The 15,093-nt window shown below is 43.1% G+C and overlaps 1 protein-coding gene across 1 annotated transcript; it reads left to right on the forward strand.

The window, feature by feature from the left end:
* On the forward strand, positions 1–13,977 carry LOC117640075. The gene is made up of 6 exons (XM_034376302.1): positions 1–81; positions 10,726–10,835; positions 11,671–11,748; positions 12,555–12,689; positions 13,495–13,621; positions 13,740–13,977. Exons 2-6 carry the CDS (start codon positions 10,734–10,736, stop codon positions 13,832–13,834), a joined length of 537 nt encoding a protein of 178 aa, XP_034232193.1. The 5' UTR covers positions 1–81; positions 10,726–10,733; the 3' UTR covers positions 13,835–13,977.
* The last annotated feature ends 1,116 nt before the right edge of the window (positions 13,978–15,093 follow it).

The following is a 15,093-nucleotide window of genomic DNA, read 5'->3' on the forward strand; positions in this document are numbered from 1 at the left end:
GTGCGTCGGCAACGCCCATTGGAGAGGCTGGGTCTCGGAGCACGCGGCCACACCCCGTCTGCGCAGAGCTTCGGACAACAGGTAGGAGCGTGGCGTTGCCGCGGCGTAGTGCGTGAGGCGTCCAGGGCGACGGACTTCCCACTCGTTATTTGGATGTGCGCACCCTTTGAAGTTCGATTCCCGCACTAAATTCACTAAGAAAGAAAAGCAGATACATGAGGAAAAAAAACTTGCTTGTGTTTGGTGTTTTGTGTCACCAGTAACCACCGCCCACCCAATACACTGCTAGAAATAACCACAACAAAAGTACACAAATTTCTGGCAAATTTTTAATCAGGTATTTATTGTACTTTTTAAGTACAAGAATTGTTGTACGAAGTACAGTGGAATCGGCATGACGAGTGCTGTGCAGTCCAGGCCTCGTTGTGGTTCGTACAATTCTCGTTGTACATTCTACAACCCCTGTTGTACTTTTATTGTACAGTTTTTGTTGTACTTTTGTTGTACTATCCACACTTTTTCTCGCAGTGTATGACATTTTCAGACTTTGGAAAAAAATTGGAAATATGTAAGGTACTAATTAGTTTATTATGTGAAGAAATAGTTCTTAAAAAACTAAGTTGTTCCTCTAGGCTTGCTTGCTTATGCTTGCGGAGATACTCAGTTACAACCGGCTACCCTAAAGTCGCCTGTAGGCTAGTGTAGAGAGTTCACGAATGATTTCCAGACTGAGAGTACGCGCGGTTCGCGGAGTGAGTCAGCCGTCGCGTCTGCGCCGGTCGGAGGCCACCTGTTGGATGCATCCAGGGAAATCGGTCTGGAGTTCATTGCCGTATTGTGTCTTGCTCTCTGCGTCGACTCGGATGCAATTTGCGAATCAAGTTCAGTGCATTCTTAACACTTCTATTGCTACTAAGCGTGCAATTGGATATTGGATTTGCAGTGGTGCTGGACCTTAGTGTCCTTGGCCGTCGGTAGGGGCAGGCACCTAGATAGCCGCCTGGAAGGTAGGACAAAAGTGCCCCCACCCCCAGAGGCCGCACAGTGGGCCAGAGGACCGGTGAGGCGGCCAAAACTCTAGGCGCGTTTGAGCTCCAGAGTCGCTAAACAGGCCTCGAACCGAACCCGTGACCCCATCAATGGATTGCTTTCCGAACGAGGAATCCATTGGTGGGGTCACACGTTCGGTTCGAGGCCTCTTTAGCGACTCTGGAGCTCAAAACGCGTCTAGGGTTTTGGCCGCCTCACCGGTCTTCTGGCCCACTGTGGGCCGTCGGTCACCCCACTGAAGGCTGTGCGCGCCAACTCGTGCGCACTTAGGCCCGACACCGATCGAACACAGCCGAACAAGGCTACCAGTAGCCAGAAAAGCGTGGATACAAATCTTTCGTGGCTCAGTTGAGTTACCATCTGACAGAACAACGTATCTTCATGGGGAATCCCATGCTAGATACGCTGTTATGTACGAATGCCACCCAGTTGGTGCCGTAGCGGGGAGGTTGAGGGCCAAATCCCACTGTAGCGTGTCGGCCGGACAGCGTTCCGTCATGACATGACGTGTTGGGGTGGTGGTGGTGGTGGCCAATGTAACCAACTGCAATTTGAACACAGTTGAAAATCTGGAGCAAAGCTAGTGATGAATCAGGTGTACTGCGAAATTGCAATCGACCCTTTTGGTCGCCGCCGAGTGAAGAAAAATAGTAATCGAAAGGTCAAGAACGAGCCGCGCACCACCTTGCGGCCGTTACTGTAAATTGTCAAAAGGTCAACCCTGATTTAAGCCTCGGTCTGGACGAAGTTCACAGCAGTGGCCGCTAAGGGGCGCGCAGCTGGTTCCCGCTTTTTCCAGGGATCCTTAACTTACCTCATAAGGGCATCATAACGTTATCATAAGAGTTACACGATGGGTCCTATGAACAAAGACCGATGTCTTTTGGGTCGCTCAAACAAAGACCGATCTCCTTCGGGTCGCTCGAACAAAGACCGATCTCCATTTCGGCCGTTTCTGCATTCGCCGCTTCTTTATATTGTAGTTCTCGCAACAGACATCCAACTCAAACAATAGTTTGAAGGTTTTGTTCCTAACATATTAGAGAATGATTATCTTAAACTTATTTGTGTGGAATCCAAACGTAGAGATTGTTCTGGGACTTCAAAATGAACGCGTTGAGAGGTTAGGAAATGGAGATCGGTCTTTGTTCGAGCGACCCAAAGGAGATCGGACTTTGTTCGAGCGACCCAAAGGACATCGGTCTTTGTTCATAGGGCCCATCGTACAGTTATTACCCTTAACTTCGAACATCTTTTCAAAAGGGTAGGTTATTTTTTTATGTCTCGAATTTGTGTGGATATACTTTTGCAAGTACTTTCATAAGTCCGTACCCTTAACCTTTAGCGAACATTGTCTTATGTTACGTTATGACAGCAGTGTTAGTTAAATGTTGAGTGAAGTTAAGGATCCCTGGCTTTTCCATTATTTTTGTTCTTAACTAAGGGAGGACTGAAAGGGTCTGCAGGAAGGAAGTTTATGGCCCTCAAACTCTGTGAAGCAAGCGAAGGGAGCCTACAGTCGTCGTAATTTGGAAATTAGGGATCATGCACATACCACGTGACCCAAAAAGGCCACTTTTAGACCCCTCCCTCCCCCCTTGTGACCCTCTGTGACTCTTCGCCGACCCCTCCCCCCTCCCCCAAAAGTCACGTGGTAATTTTTGGAATTTGGTTATTGCGTTTTAGTAAGACTGCTTCGCCAATATTGTCGTCTTTTCATTGTTTCTTGGATTGCGTAAGATTCGAGTGTGAACAAGAAAGCTTTACCACAGCTGGACAGGACTGGAAAGGTTCACATGAACTGTCTATTAGGTATTTGTGCGCGCCCGCGTACGAAACCATGCGTTACGTGGTCAGTGTGATAATAAATTACTGTTGTTTGCTTGCTCACTGAAAACCTTGCGATAACTTGTTCGTTACAGAAAGATTGTCGTCGGGATGACCAATCATTTGTTCGCTGTTTGCAAACCTCCTGTTAGTAAAAAGAACGTGTTTGCATTGTGAACTCTTATTTGAAGTTTTTTTCGCCAAATTACGAAAGCAAAATTCTTTGCAAGCTGCGAACTGAGTGGTTTTTAATGTGAATAACACATTCCTCGGCAAGAGTGTGCTTGTGCTGTAAGAATTGTAATTTTTATTGAAGTGGCATCATCTTTAATTTTAAAAACAATGTGCAGGGCAGTCCGTTAAGTTCCGAAAAGTTCATGTCACGTGACTTTTTGGCAACCCCCCGTCCCCCCTTGTGACTTGCCGTGACTTTTTCGCGACCCCTCCCTCCCCTTAAATGGGTCACGTGGTATGTGCACGACCCCTTACATACTACTGAAGGCGAGTGAATACAGCTTAATAGCCGTTGAATAGTGGAAACGGAAAGCCCATAGTAAATGCGAGCGAAGCAAGCGAATTTTCGAGACTATTTGGGTATTTTAGCTCAAATTTGAACATATTGCAGATATTTGTCACTTCCTTTCGGGGTAAAACGGGGATGGAGGAAAGGGGGGGGAGGTTATAGTTGATTTAGGGCGACCTCTAACAGTGTGAGACTGTCTCGGACTTGAATTCGCTGCGTGCGTTTCCTATTTCTGTCGCTGCTTTCCCAGCCATCCCACCAGTGCACCTCATCCCGCTAAGAAAGCACTCAACTCGTGTTAGCGCATCGTAAATACCACCCCCACCCCCACCTCCCACTGTCCAGCGCCGGCCGGGCGGCGCCGAGGCCATGTTATCGACCCGGACTGCGCGTCGCGCCGGACCACGCGGGGGGTGGCGCAACACGCATGGAGGCAGGGGGTGGGGGTGGCGTGGAGCGCCTCGCGCCCAGCGCGTCGAGCGACGTGACGTCACAAGTGTATCCCTCCACTACAACCAGAGTTTTGCATTTTCCCTTCATGCACTCTCAGACTGTTATTGACTTTTTGTCCTTTGTTAAAAAAAGAGTATTTTACACAACAATAAAAAGCACTATTTCCTCAATATGTATGTAAGATTTCATTCGTTATATTGACTTAAAGCCAATGTGCTATTGACAGAGTCAATACGTCATCGACTACAAAAAAAGTCAATAATTGATGACAATTTAGTTTTATAGTGAATAATATTGTACATGGTTACAAAGTAAATACCACATATTATTGCTGCTTAAAAAACTACGTAAGCAAAGGATTAAAAGTCAATAATTGTGAGAAAAAAAGTCAGTACGAGTCTGAGAGTGTGTTTGAACTTGTTTGAGTGGGGAAGCTTTTATTCGGTTCTGTGTCCTGATGAGTTTTGGTACCGGTACCTCTGCCGCCAAACAGTGCACTGTGGGAAAAAATCACAGTAAATCCTGTTGTGATTAGTACAGCTGTCACTGTAGTTCAGCGTACAGGATTTACTGTACTTTTTTACAGGATCTACTGTACTTTGTACGGGATTTATTGTACCACGGGGGTGGAGTACGGAATATCCTGTACCAGGTACAGTAAATATTGTAGCCAGGCACAGTAAACCCTGTGTTCTGAACTACAGTGAATCCCGGCAAAAAAATTAACGGGATATTCGCTGTGGTTTTTTCGCACAGTGATGCCTGCGGGGGGAAAGGTCGCACAACGGACTTGAGTGCGACTGAACGGTAATTCAAAGTCAAACTATCGATTTGAGGTAAATGTGGAATGTGGAACTATACCGCCAATTTCCGAGTGGCACCGCTCGGATGTGTCCCTCCCTGCTAGTATTTTGACTCTGAGTCGGCAAGGGGTCGGATAGAATCCCTGTGCAGAGGGCTCGCCCAGCCTGGCTACGCGTGCGCGTCTCCCAGTTGGCCTTGCCTCTCCGCCAGGAACCGGTTGGTTCCGGTCAGCTAATTTGCATTAACCCCGGGTTCCAGCACGCAATGTGAATGCACACAGTGCGCTCCACAGCGCTCGGCCCAGGGCTCAAACGACACCCCAGTCCCAGGAGACCCAGGGCTCAAGTGACACCCCAGTCCCGGGAGAACAGTCTGTGCCTCTGCATCTAATGCGCACATACACACACACACGTTTAAAACCTTACGAAACACTCTCAGACCTACACTACAAACCTAACTGTCTACTAAGTACACACTTACAAATGCATGCCTGCAAGTACACACTTGCAAACGCATGCTTGGCCAAGTACACACTTACAAATGCATGCTTGCAAGTACACACTTACAAGCGCATGCTTGACGCGTGGAGTTATACGGCGTCAAGCATGCATTTGTAAGTGTGTACTTGTCAAGCATGGGTTTGTAAGTGTGTACTTGCAAGCATGCATTTGTAAGTGTGTACTTAGTAAGGGAGGGTGGGGAACCATGACCACTTTTTTTTGTGCCTCCCTCTACTCCACCGTGTGGTTCGAAAAGTTAAGTTTCCAGCATGAGAGGATTCATTGGACCTCCAAGTACCTCTTCCACCCATTGGAACTAGTCTGCAATGCACGGCAGGCTCACAGAACACTTTGGAAAATAAAACGCAAAGTGGTCATGGCGCCCCACGTATGGTACCATGACCACCCCGTGGGGCACCATGACCATAGTAATTTTTTGGCCCAAAAAAGTGTACTTTCTACCAGTATTCTCATTGAAATTGTTTATATCGCTGTCCTTACCATCAGGCCAGTCAACTTAACTAAAAAACACTGTAAAAACCTTCGAAGTTTTAAACGTTCTAAGATGCCTTAAAATGCACGGTTTAAAACAGTTAACGCTCTAAGGCTTTCAAATTTCACATCCAAAGCTATGACATGTTTTACTATTTTATGTTTGACTTGCTTAGACGAATCCAAATTCGTATGCAGATTTCAATTTGTTAAATTTTAAGAAAATTATCGCGGTTACTACACTGCAAACAAGTGAATTAAATGCTGTTTCTCATAATGCCAGAGCCATCTTGGTGCAAAGTAGCCACGGATCGCCTTCGCGGCCAACTTTTGCGGTTTGGAGCTCATTTAGTGCAAGAGAAACTACCATTTCAAGTCTCAGTTTCAGAACCATTCTTAATCATCCTGGTGATTCACGATTTGTGATAAAACTATCTATTCTGCAGCAATTATTCAACCTTTAAGTATACAATTTCAGAAGCAAACAGTAAATTTTCGACGAAAATAAATCATTATCAGGCCAAAATACACTCAAATATGTATGGTCATGGTGCCCCACTAAAAAGTGGTCATGGCTCCCCACAATGCAGTTTTCGACTCTAACAAGGGAAGTGCCCCAGGTGTTACATCCAGATTTTGATCAGATTTTGGGGATCTCTTCTACTATACAATAGACTAATTTTCCGCATAAAAGATTTTGCTGAGATATATTACAACGGGTTTTAAACCTAGGTCCAAATTTTCAAAATCACTCAAAAAATATTTTTTGACCAAAAAGTTTCTAAATGGCCTGAAACGTCCAAAAATATGATTTTTTTCGATTTTGGAGAAAAATTTTTTTTGTCCTCACTAAAGTCCAAAAACTAAAAAAAAATCCAAAATCACATTTTAGACCAAAAAGTATCCAAATGGTCTAAAACGTCCAAAAATATGATTTTTTTCGATTTTGGAGCAAAAAAATTTTTGTCCTCACTTAAGTCTAATAACAGGAAAAGTAGCGATATTCATCGGCAACTTTGGCCCGTCCCGTACATTAAAAAACGTTAAAATTTCGCCTATGTTTGACCCTGACGGGAATTAAACCTGAGTCGGGGGTTTAAAATAAATGTAGTTTTCGTCATCAGCACCCTCAAAAGCATCTGAAACAATGCGAACACTCGAATAAAAAGTATGTTTAAAATATACCCCACTGGGATTTGAACCCGGGTCCAAACTTCTCCGATTTGCTTGAAATTGGCACCATTGGTTTTTGTCTTGTCACCCTGATTCCAAAAATACCCCTACATGCCCTCCTTAGCTGTATCCGTTGCCGAAATCCTCCTCGACCCCATGTACACCATGATGCACCTGCAGCAGCGCCCCCGGGGCTCGGATCGGATTTGCTGCCACCGGGCGGTTCTTAGGGTCACCCAAGGAGGCTGCATACCAAATTTGGTCAAGATCGGACCACGGGAAGTCCTCGGACGGACGGACGGACGGACGAACGGACGGACGGACGAACGGACGGACGGACGCACAGCAGGGATCATACTACTGTATATGCCCGTCCCTCCGTCATTTTTTTACAAAAAAATAAACGGGACGGGCCAAAAAATGACGTAGTTGAACAGGGTCAGTACCTGACCTTACCCCTCCCGGACCTTACCCCCCTCATTTTCTAATTTCTTTTATGAAAAAGAAATAAATTATTTTATATTAAATATAAAACAGGAAAGTCCGGGACCTTATAATAAGTAATATATAAGTAAACTGATAAATAAATAAATAATTAAATAAATAATTTAAAAAAAATTGAAAAGCTGTTCCACATTAATAGATAATGTAGTGTGTGCAAGGGCTTAAGGAACGGTAGAGACGTTCAGGTTTACTGGTTTATTGTAAGACGTATCAGGGTCAACACTAGGCGACAACTGCATGCCGGCTCTGCTGAGCGGCTGTTTTTATAGTTGAGGGTACATTCGTAAACCAAAGGACCGTGAGTGACCATTCTAGGAGTCCTTGGCAGGGAGCTCTCTAGGCCAATAGTATAGGAATGGAACGGAGTGTGTTTGGGTTAAGATGGCGGCTTGCATGCAAGTGACCAGATATGGTTAGGAATCTTTAGACTGTATTTCACACCAATATGTCATTTATCAATTTTAATTATTGTTTTACACTTTCAAAATTAAGAGGCCATGAAATCAAATCAGTACTTCCTGCTTTCACCTTTCACCGATTTATGGCTCACATCAGCTGAACAAATCAAGGGCGGTTCACGCTATAACTACGTTCGATCTCGTTCAAAGCCTAGAGGAAGGGGGAGGTGAATTTTACCTTTCTCTCTCTTCAAATCGTACATTGTACCCCCTAACTAGTAGCATGCCTGCAAGCACGCTCTAGCTAGTGCATGCCTGGCAAGCATGCTCATACTAGTGCATACATTCCATGTAGGGCTGTAGAGTTAAACCATGCGCATGGATGCTTGCATGCATGCATGCAGGGGTTTGCGGATCGCCATGGAATCCATATAGAAAGGTGTTGTTTTCACCCAACAGGAGTTAGAATGACAGTTTGTCACATAATAATGCTCGAAACATTTTGGCTTTAAAGAAAAAGGGAGTTTGGAAGAGCACTAGCGACAGGGCGGGAGTGCGTGCATGCATGCACGCAAGCGTCGGGCGTCGCGCTGAAAATACCATTTTAAAAGCACTGCTATCAATTCTGAAAAACTTCTTATGGCTAAAACTTCTTCTTGGGTCATGCCAGATGGAAACAATAGCCTTCTGAGTGGATTCCGTAGCGATCCGCCACCCATGCATGCATGCAAGCAAGCATCCATGCGCACGGTTTAACTTTACAGACCCGTACACGCTTCCTGATGCAGGCAACTCCCTATCCCTTAAGCACTAGATGCATGCTTCAGTTAGCGTGTGCACTGTGCATGGCATGTATGAAAGTGCATGCTTGCCAGGCATGCGCTAGATGCACTAGTTAGTGCATGCTTGCCAGGCATGCGCTTGCTAGAGCGTGCTTGCAGGCATGCTCCAGTTAGAGCATACAATGTACGCTCTTCGTTTAGTAGAGTTCCTGTCTTTGAACGAGATCGAACGTAGTAATAGCGTAAAGCGCTCTTCACTCGTTCGCCTGAGCCATTAAGGAGGTGAAAGCAGGAAGTACTGATTCGATTTCATAGCCTCTCCATTTTAACAGTGTTTAACAATAATTCAAGTAAATAAATGTATTGTCTATTACTGGGGCAAATTGGCAAAACAGCTTTTCAATTTTTTTTTAATTATATATTTAATTTTTTATTTATTTAATTATTTATTATTTATCATTTATTTTTTCTTTAATAATTAAATCACTAAATAATTTTTTTCAATAATTTTTGAGGGGAAAGGGTTTTGGGAGGGGTAAGGTCCTGGACTTTCCTTTTATATTTAATATAAAATAATTTATTTCTTTTTCAGAAAAGAAATTAGAAAATAAGGGGGGTAAGGTCCGGGAGGGGTAAGGTCAGGTACTTCCTGAGTTGAACATTGCGTACCATACCTCAATTATTTTGTCAAAATCTTGTTATCTGGCTTTCAAGTTTTTTCACGAATATTGACTAACGTCAGAACAAAAAGATTCTCCTAACGCGAATAAAATCATATTTTTTAAAGTTGCGGATCTTGGAGACTATTTGGTCAAAATGTATATTTTTTTTAATTTTTAGACTTAAGTGAGGACAAAAAAATTTTTGCCCCAAAATCGAAAAAAATCATATGTTTTGGACGTTTTAGACCATTTGGAAACTTTTGGGTCAAAAATGTGATTTTGAATTTTTTCCAAGTTTTTGGACTTTAGTGAGGACAAAAAATTTTTTTGCTCCAAAATCGAAAAAAAATATTTTTGGACGTTTTAGCCATTTAGAAACTTTTTGGTCAAAAAATATTTTTGAGTGATTTTGAAAATTTTGGGCCTAGGTTTTAAAAACCCCTTGTAATATATCTCAGCAAAAACTTTTATGCGGAAAATTAGTCAATTGTATAGTAAGAAAGATCCCCAAAATATGATCAAAATCTGGATGTAACACCTGGGGCACTTCCCTTGTAAGGCTCCCCGAGCAAGCAAAAAGCTACTTAGAATTAAATTATGTTTGGGTATTTTGCCGGAGAGCCGACATTTTGAAAAAACCTAAGACATCGAACTTATCTCCTCAAATGTGAGAGTGAGAAAAAATATCTCAGATTTGAAAAACGCCCAATTTAGCCAAAACGCTGTGACAAAAATTTTGGCGAGGTGCTATGGTCGTACCCTCGAAGCTAGAAGGTAGGGCTCTGGCTAAAAATAGTTAGAATTCTATTCTCTCGAAAGTCCAGTCGACCGGTTGCCGTCGGCAAAGTAAGTTAGTTCCCGAGAGCGAGGGGGTTGGTCATGGTGCCCCAGTGGTCATGGTGCCCCACCCTCCCTTAGACAGTTAGGTTTGCAGTGTATACGTACTTTTTTCTCTCTTGCTCATAACGTTTTTTGTTTTTTTGAGCATACGTAAAATGTGCTATTTTCTCTTTACCCATGCACAACTTTGATCGTTTTAAAGATCAATAAAATTGTCTTTAGATCATGTAGAAATTGTAAAGTAAATTGCTAATGACAAAAATTCAGGTGAAATGAACTAATACATTAAACAATGCACAAAATAGAGTATAGCCACAAAGAAAATAGAACATAATACGTTCTGCACAAAAAACATTTTGGCAAGAGATAGTCAATACGAGACTGAGAGTGAATATTACCTATGTAAGGTACAAAAACCTAGTTTCTTGTATTACGATTCAGTTCGTATTTTGCGAGGTATTTTCTTTGAAAGCTTCTGCATGCTCACAAAACTTTATTATAACAAGCTCATTGTGTTTGTAAAGCTCAATATATTTAAGATTTTCATAGAACGCGAAACCTTGCAAACTAGACGCGACCATGACATCCGTAACTCTTGTCCGAATTGTGGGTCACTCCAGATTTTTTAGAGATAAAAAAATACTGCATAAACCAGATCTGGTGTGTATTTGGATCATATTTGCTGATTTCAATTTTTGTTCGTTCCTTGTGTTGCAGGTATTAAAATGGAGCCCGCCGAGCCGAAGCGAACCTGCCTGCCGATAGTGGAGCGGGGATGCTGCTGCGAACTGGCAACGTGCTGTAAAGTGCAGGGATGGCTGTTGATAGTGAGTACTCGGCACTTCATGACAACACTGCAAATACAAGCGTCGGACAGGACGGCCACACAGACTTAAAACCTTGTATTTTGAGCATTTGAATAGTAGTTTCTTCTACGAAAAATTAGGTAGTAAGTTCCATCGTATTTTCTTTGAAAAGCACTGAAAAAATGGTGATACATCTCACACGGTAAAAACGGTTCCTGGTTTTCCCAGGAACTCCCTGGAAATCGCCTATGCCTTCACCATTGGCTTCCTGGGAAAACCAGGTTCCGTTTTTACCGTGCACTCTCTGGGGTGAGACAAAAGGGTGATGCTAAAATGTATCACCGAAAAACTGGGCCAATCACGCTCACCTTTTCGGTGATACATTCTTGTGCAACCTTTTTTTTCGATGATAGATTCGTGTACGACCTTTTTCTCGGATACATTTATGTACGACCTTGTTGTAAATTTGCAAATGTGAAGTTGTAAATTTACGACTTCAGTACTAAATATTCGACATATTTGTCGCTCATTTTGAAACGAGACTTTCCGTTTTAAAAAGAATCAAGTCGTAAGTTTGCGACTTGATCGTAAGTTTACGAACGATCGAAATTTTGTTTGGGAATATGTACTTTGGTCGTACATTTACGACTCTTGTCGCAAATTTATGTTACGGATCGTAAATGAACGACACAAATCGTAAATAAGCGAGCAAACTTGTAACTTTTTACGAACTTGCCCGGGATTTCAGATTTTAAAATATTACGACCGATTACGACATTGTCGTAAAGAAGGAGGAACCATGACATATGCTCTGACTTAATTCTTTACATCGACCATTATTTTTCTCTTGTTTCAGGTCGGTGCCACATTGAACATACTGAAGAGTATCGCCCAATTATACAACGTCTCCGAAGGGTGCAATGCTTTAAAACAGGTTTGTAATTAACGCGGACGTCAGACAGTGAATTAAGAAATTGCATACATGGCCCAGCGGTTGAAACCACAAGTGTGTTGTCACCGGGCTTTTACACACCATAACGTAGACCGCGTGAGTTTAGTCCTGAGTCACTCCCAGCTTACTGGATCCTGTTCATTTATGGTAGTTGAAAACAATGTAGAAAAAAATTCCGTACTTTAGCACGGAAAAGGCACAGAAGAACATAGTACGTAAGTACGGAACGTCCGTACTTGTCCCATAAGAACTCATGTAATCGGGTACGGAAAAATAGTACAAAAGTTCTATATTATGATAGGTACGGACGATCCAGGCAATTTTTTGACCAGACATGTTCCGCACTTTTTATGTACTTTCTTCTCGCAAGGTAGGAAAACGATGTAGGGAAAATGATTACATATTTACAAAATTACGTAAATTCTGCATCCGCCCTGAGCTCCGTTCATGCAGTTGATTGCTCGTTGAAATGTACATGCCGGCACGATTCAGGAGTGGGCCTTCCAGTTTTGCAGAGTTGAACGAGGTCGCGAAGTGTTTCTCGGACACGAAAAAACACGGCACGGACGCGTTTGTGCGCTTGTCCAACTACACTCCTTTAGGTGTGTGTTTCTAATCACACTTCTGTAGAAGTGTGCTTGTCAAACACATTCCTACAGATGTGTGCTTCTGAGCTCACTCCCACAGCTTTCTACCAAGTACTTATTTGATCTCTTAACATATTCTCACCCCACCCGTTTTACCCGTCTCGCGGATCATTTTTATCCACCGACGTTTTCTTTTTACAGCAAGGGCGAAGTTGTTTTGGTGACGAGGATCTCAAGTCTATCTTCTACTTCTTCATTTGTTCCCTCGTGTTGAACATCATCATCCAGATCATCTTCCTGGTGACCGCCGTGCTGTTCCTTCAAGGCATCGCCAATGTACGTCGCACTACACTGTGGCAAAAAGCTACGGAAAATTCTGTAAACAGCTTGTGGTAATTCTCCGTAGGCCCCTTATCAATATTCTCCGTAGGCTCTTACAGTATTTTCTGTAGGACCGCACAGTATTCTCCGTAGGACCGCACAGTGATCTCCGTAGGACTATACAGTCTTCGAGGTCCTACGGAGAAGACTGTGCGGATTTACAGAGAATACTGTGCGGCCCTACGGAGAATACTGTAAGAGCCTACGGAGAATATTGGTAAGAGGGCTACGGAGAATCCTGGCAAAAAAATTAACAGGATTTTCCGTACCTTTTTGCCACAGTGTAGCTTCCTGACGCTGCAGTTTTGAGAATTTATAAATACTGTTTTTAAAATTTGCGCTTTATAAAATATTAAATTTGCCCTACCGTGTTAATTTTACAATGAATGTATAAGCTCTTTCGTATGAAACGAGTGAACCACTCAAAATTAACAGGTTATCGTTTAATTAACGTGGAACGGGACGATATTTGCGATGTCACATCGGCAGCTGTGGTGGAATTGCAAAGTTACACTAGTTTGCGGGTGCCTGAGAATCCATATCGGGAGATGGGGGCGGTCTCGTCGTCTCTGGGCCAGGGAATCCGATGAGTGACCGAACGCTTCGAGCGAGCGGACACAATCACGAGTTAGAGAGCTTTGGAAAAGCTCCTCACGATTCTGTTCGCTTACTCGTCCCATCCCATCACGAATTAATCCCATACTTTAGAAGCCCTGTGCCTTCAGAACCTTTGACGCTATTTCTGCGTTTCTTTTGGCAGCGCAATCCCAGCAAGATGGCCCACTACATCCGCCTGATGTGGGTTCAGCTAGTCGTGGGCACCATTGCTGTCATCGTCATGTCTGTTCTTGTATCGCCTGTACTCCTACTCGCCTTCCTCTTCATTGGTGAGTACAATGCACAAGTTAATTTTCTTGAGGTTTATTTCAAGTTTTACAGTTACATTTTGTTGAGCGGACTTGAAAAGTCTTTACTTACTATGAATGTCAAAAATCTGTTCTCCAGGTTTACCCATCTACTGTCTCATCTGCGCCAACAGCCTCAAGATCCAGATGGAAACGAACAAGAACGGCCAGGACTTCGCGAATCCGATGGCCTAAGTCTGCGCAACCTCCGCGCAACCTCCATGCAGGCATCCGCAACCCCACACTCCCAGCGTGACGTCACGTTTAAACGAATGTGACGAAAAGAGTACTCCAAAGAAGCTCTGGCGCGGAAGAAGAACAAAAACGGAAGTAAGAAATTGCAGTTACTATGAGAAATATACGCTGCGCACAAGGTTCGCAGCGTATATTTCTCATATAAACAGCAAATTCTTACTTCCGTTTTTGTTCTTCTTCTTCCGGGCCTGAGCTACTTTGGAGTACTGTATTGTCACGTTCCTTTGAGCATTGTGTCACATTCGTTTGAATGGGAACAAGCTAAGTTTTGGCTGATTTGCGCTCAAACGAATGTGTCCAAGGAACGTGACATTTTGTCGTATCTGGTTCAATGTGATGCTAAAAGTGAGAGTGCACTGAAAGTCAAATGGTAACCTTACTTCGACCAGGAAATTTCAGACCGTCGGACGGGTCGAACTTGTTACCCAATTTTTTACAGCAATTGTTATACCGCCTTATATGGTACAGGAAACATTCTCACTGCATCGTGAGAACTGTAACTTTCACCGCTAGAGGTGACAATTTCAATTCTCATGTCATGAGCGAAGTATTTTTTTTTCAACACCCTCGGTTGCGTTTTCTGTGACATCTTAGTTTATCCTTCAACTTTTCAAACCCGTGTTACCGCATGTTACTAACAGTAAATAACCCCTTCAAAAGTGTAATCATGAAGTATGTAATCATCAAGTGTTATCATGAAGTACGAGTAATCGACGCCAACCGAACAGTATAACTTTAAAACAACATGCAAAAGGTCGATATTCCCTACACTTAGTACTTTGCTATGCGTCATGGGTTTCTGAAGGCTATATAAGGCTAAATCACGTTGGAAATGCTAGAGGAAGTACAATTTCGACGTTTTTCCTCAAGTAAGGTTAAATGAATTTTGTCTGCGTCTGTGCACCGAGAATCCAAAGACTTTGAGTATAGCGTCAATTGTTGCAGTTCATTTGAAGACGTATTTATCGCATCAATCAACGCCTCTCCTTCCATATGCATAGGGCATTTTTGGGGCCCATCCGTGTGTCTGCTAGCACCATTCTGAAGACCCCAGATCATTTACTATGAAAATTTCATCGAATTTGCTACGCTGAAATGGGATGGTTCGTTGAACCACTGTTATGTCATGTGAAAAAATGTATTTTTTACTGTGCAAATTTTATTTTGGTATGCTTTTTGTATGAGTCGTAAATGAAAAA

The sequence above is a fragment of the Thrips palmi genome, unplaced genomic scaffold, assembly GCF_012932325.1.
Source record: "Thrips palmi isolate BJ-2018 unplaced genomic scaffold, TpBJ-2018v1 HiC_scaffold_12, whole genome shotgun sequence".
NCBI classification, from domain to species: domain Eukaryota; kingdom Metazoa; phylum Arthropoda; class Insecta; order Thysanoptera; family Thripidae; genus Thrips; species Thrips palmi.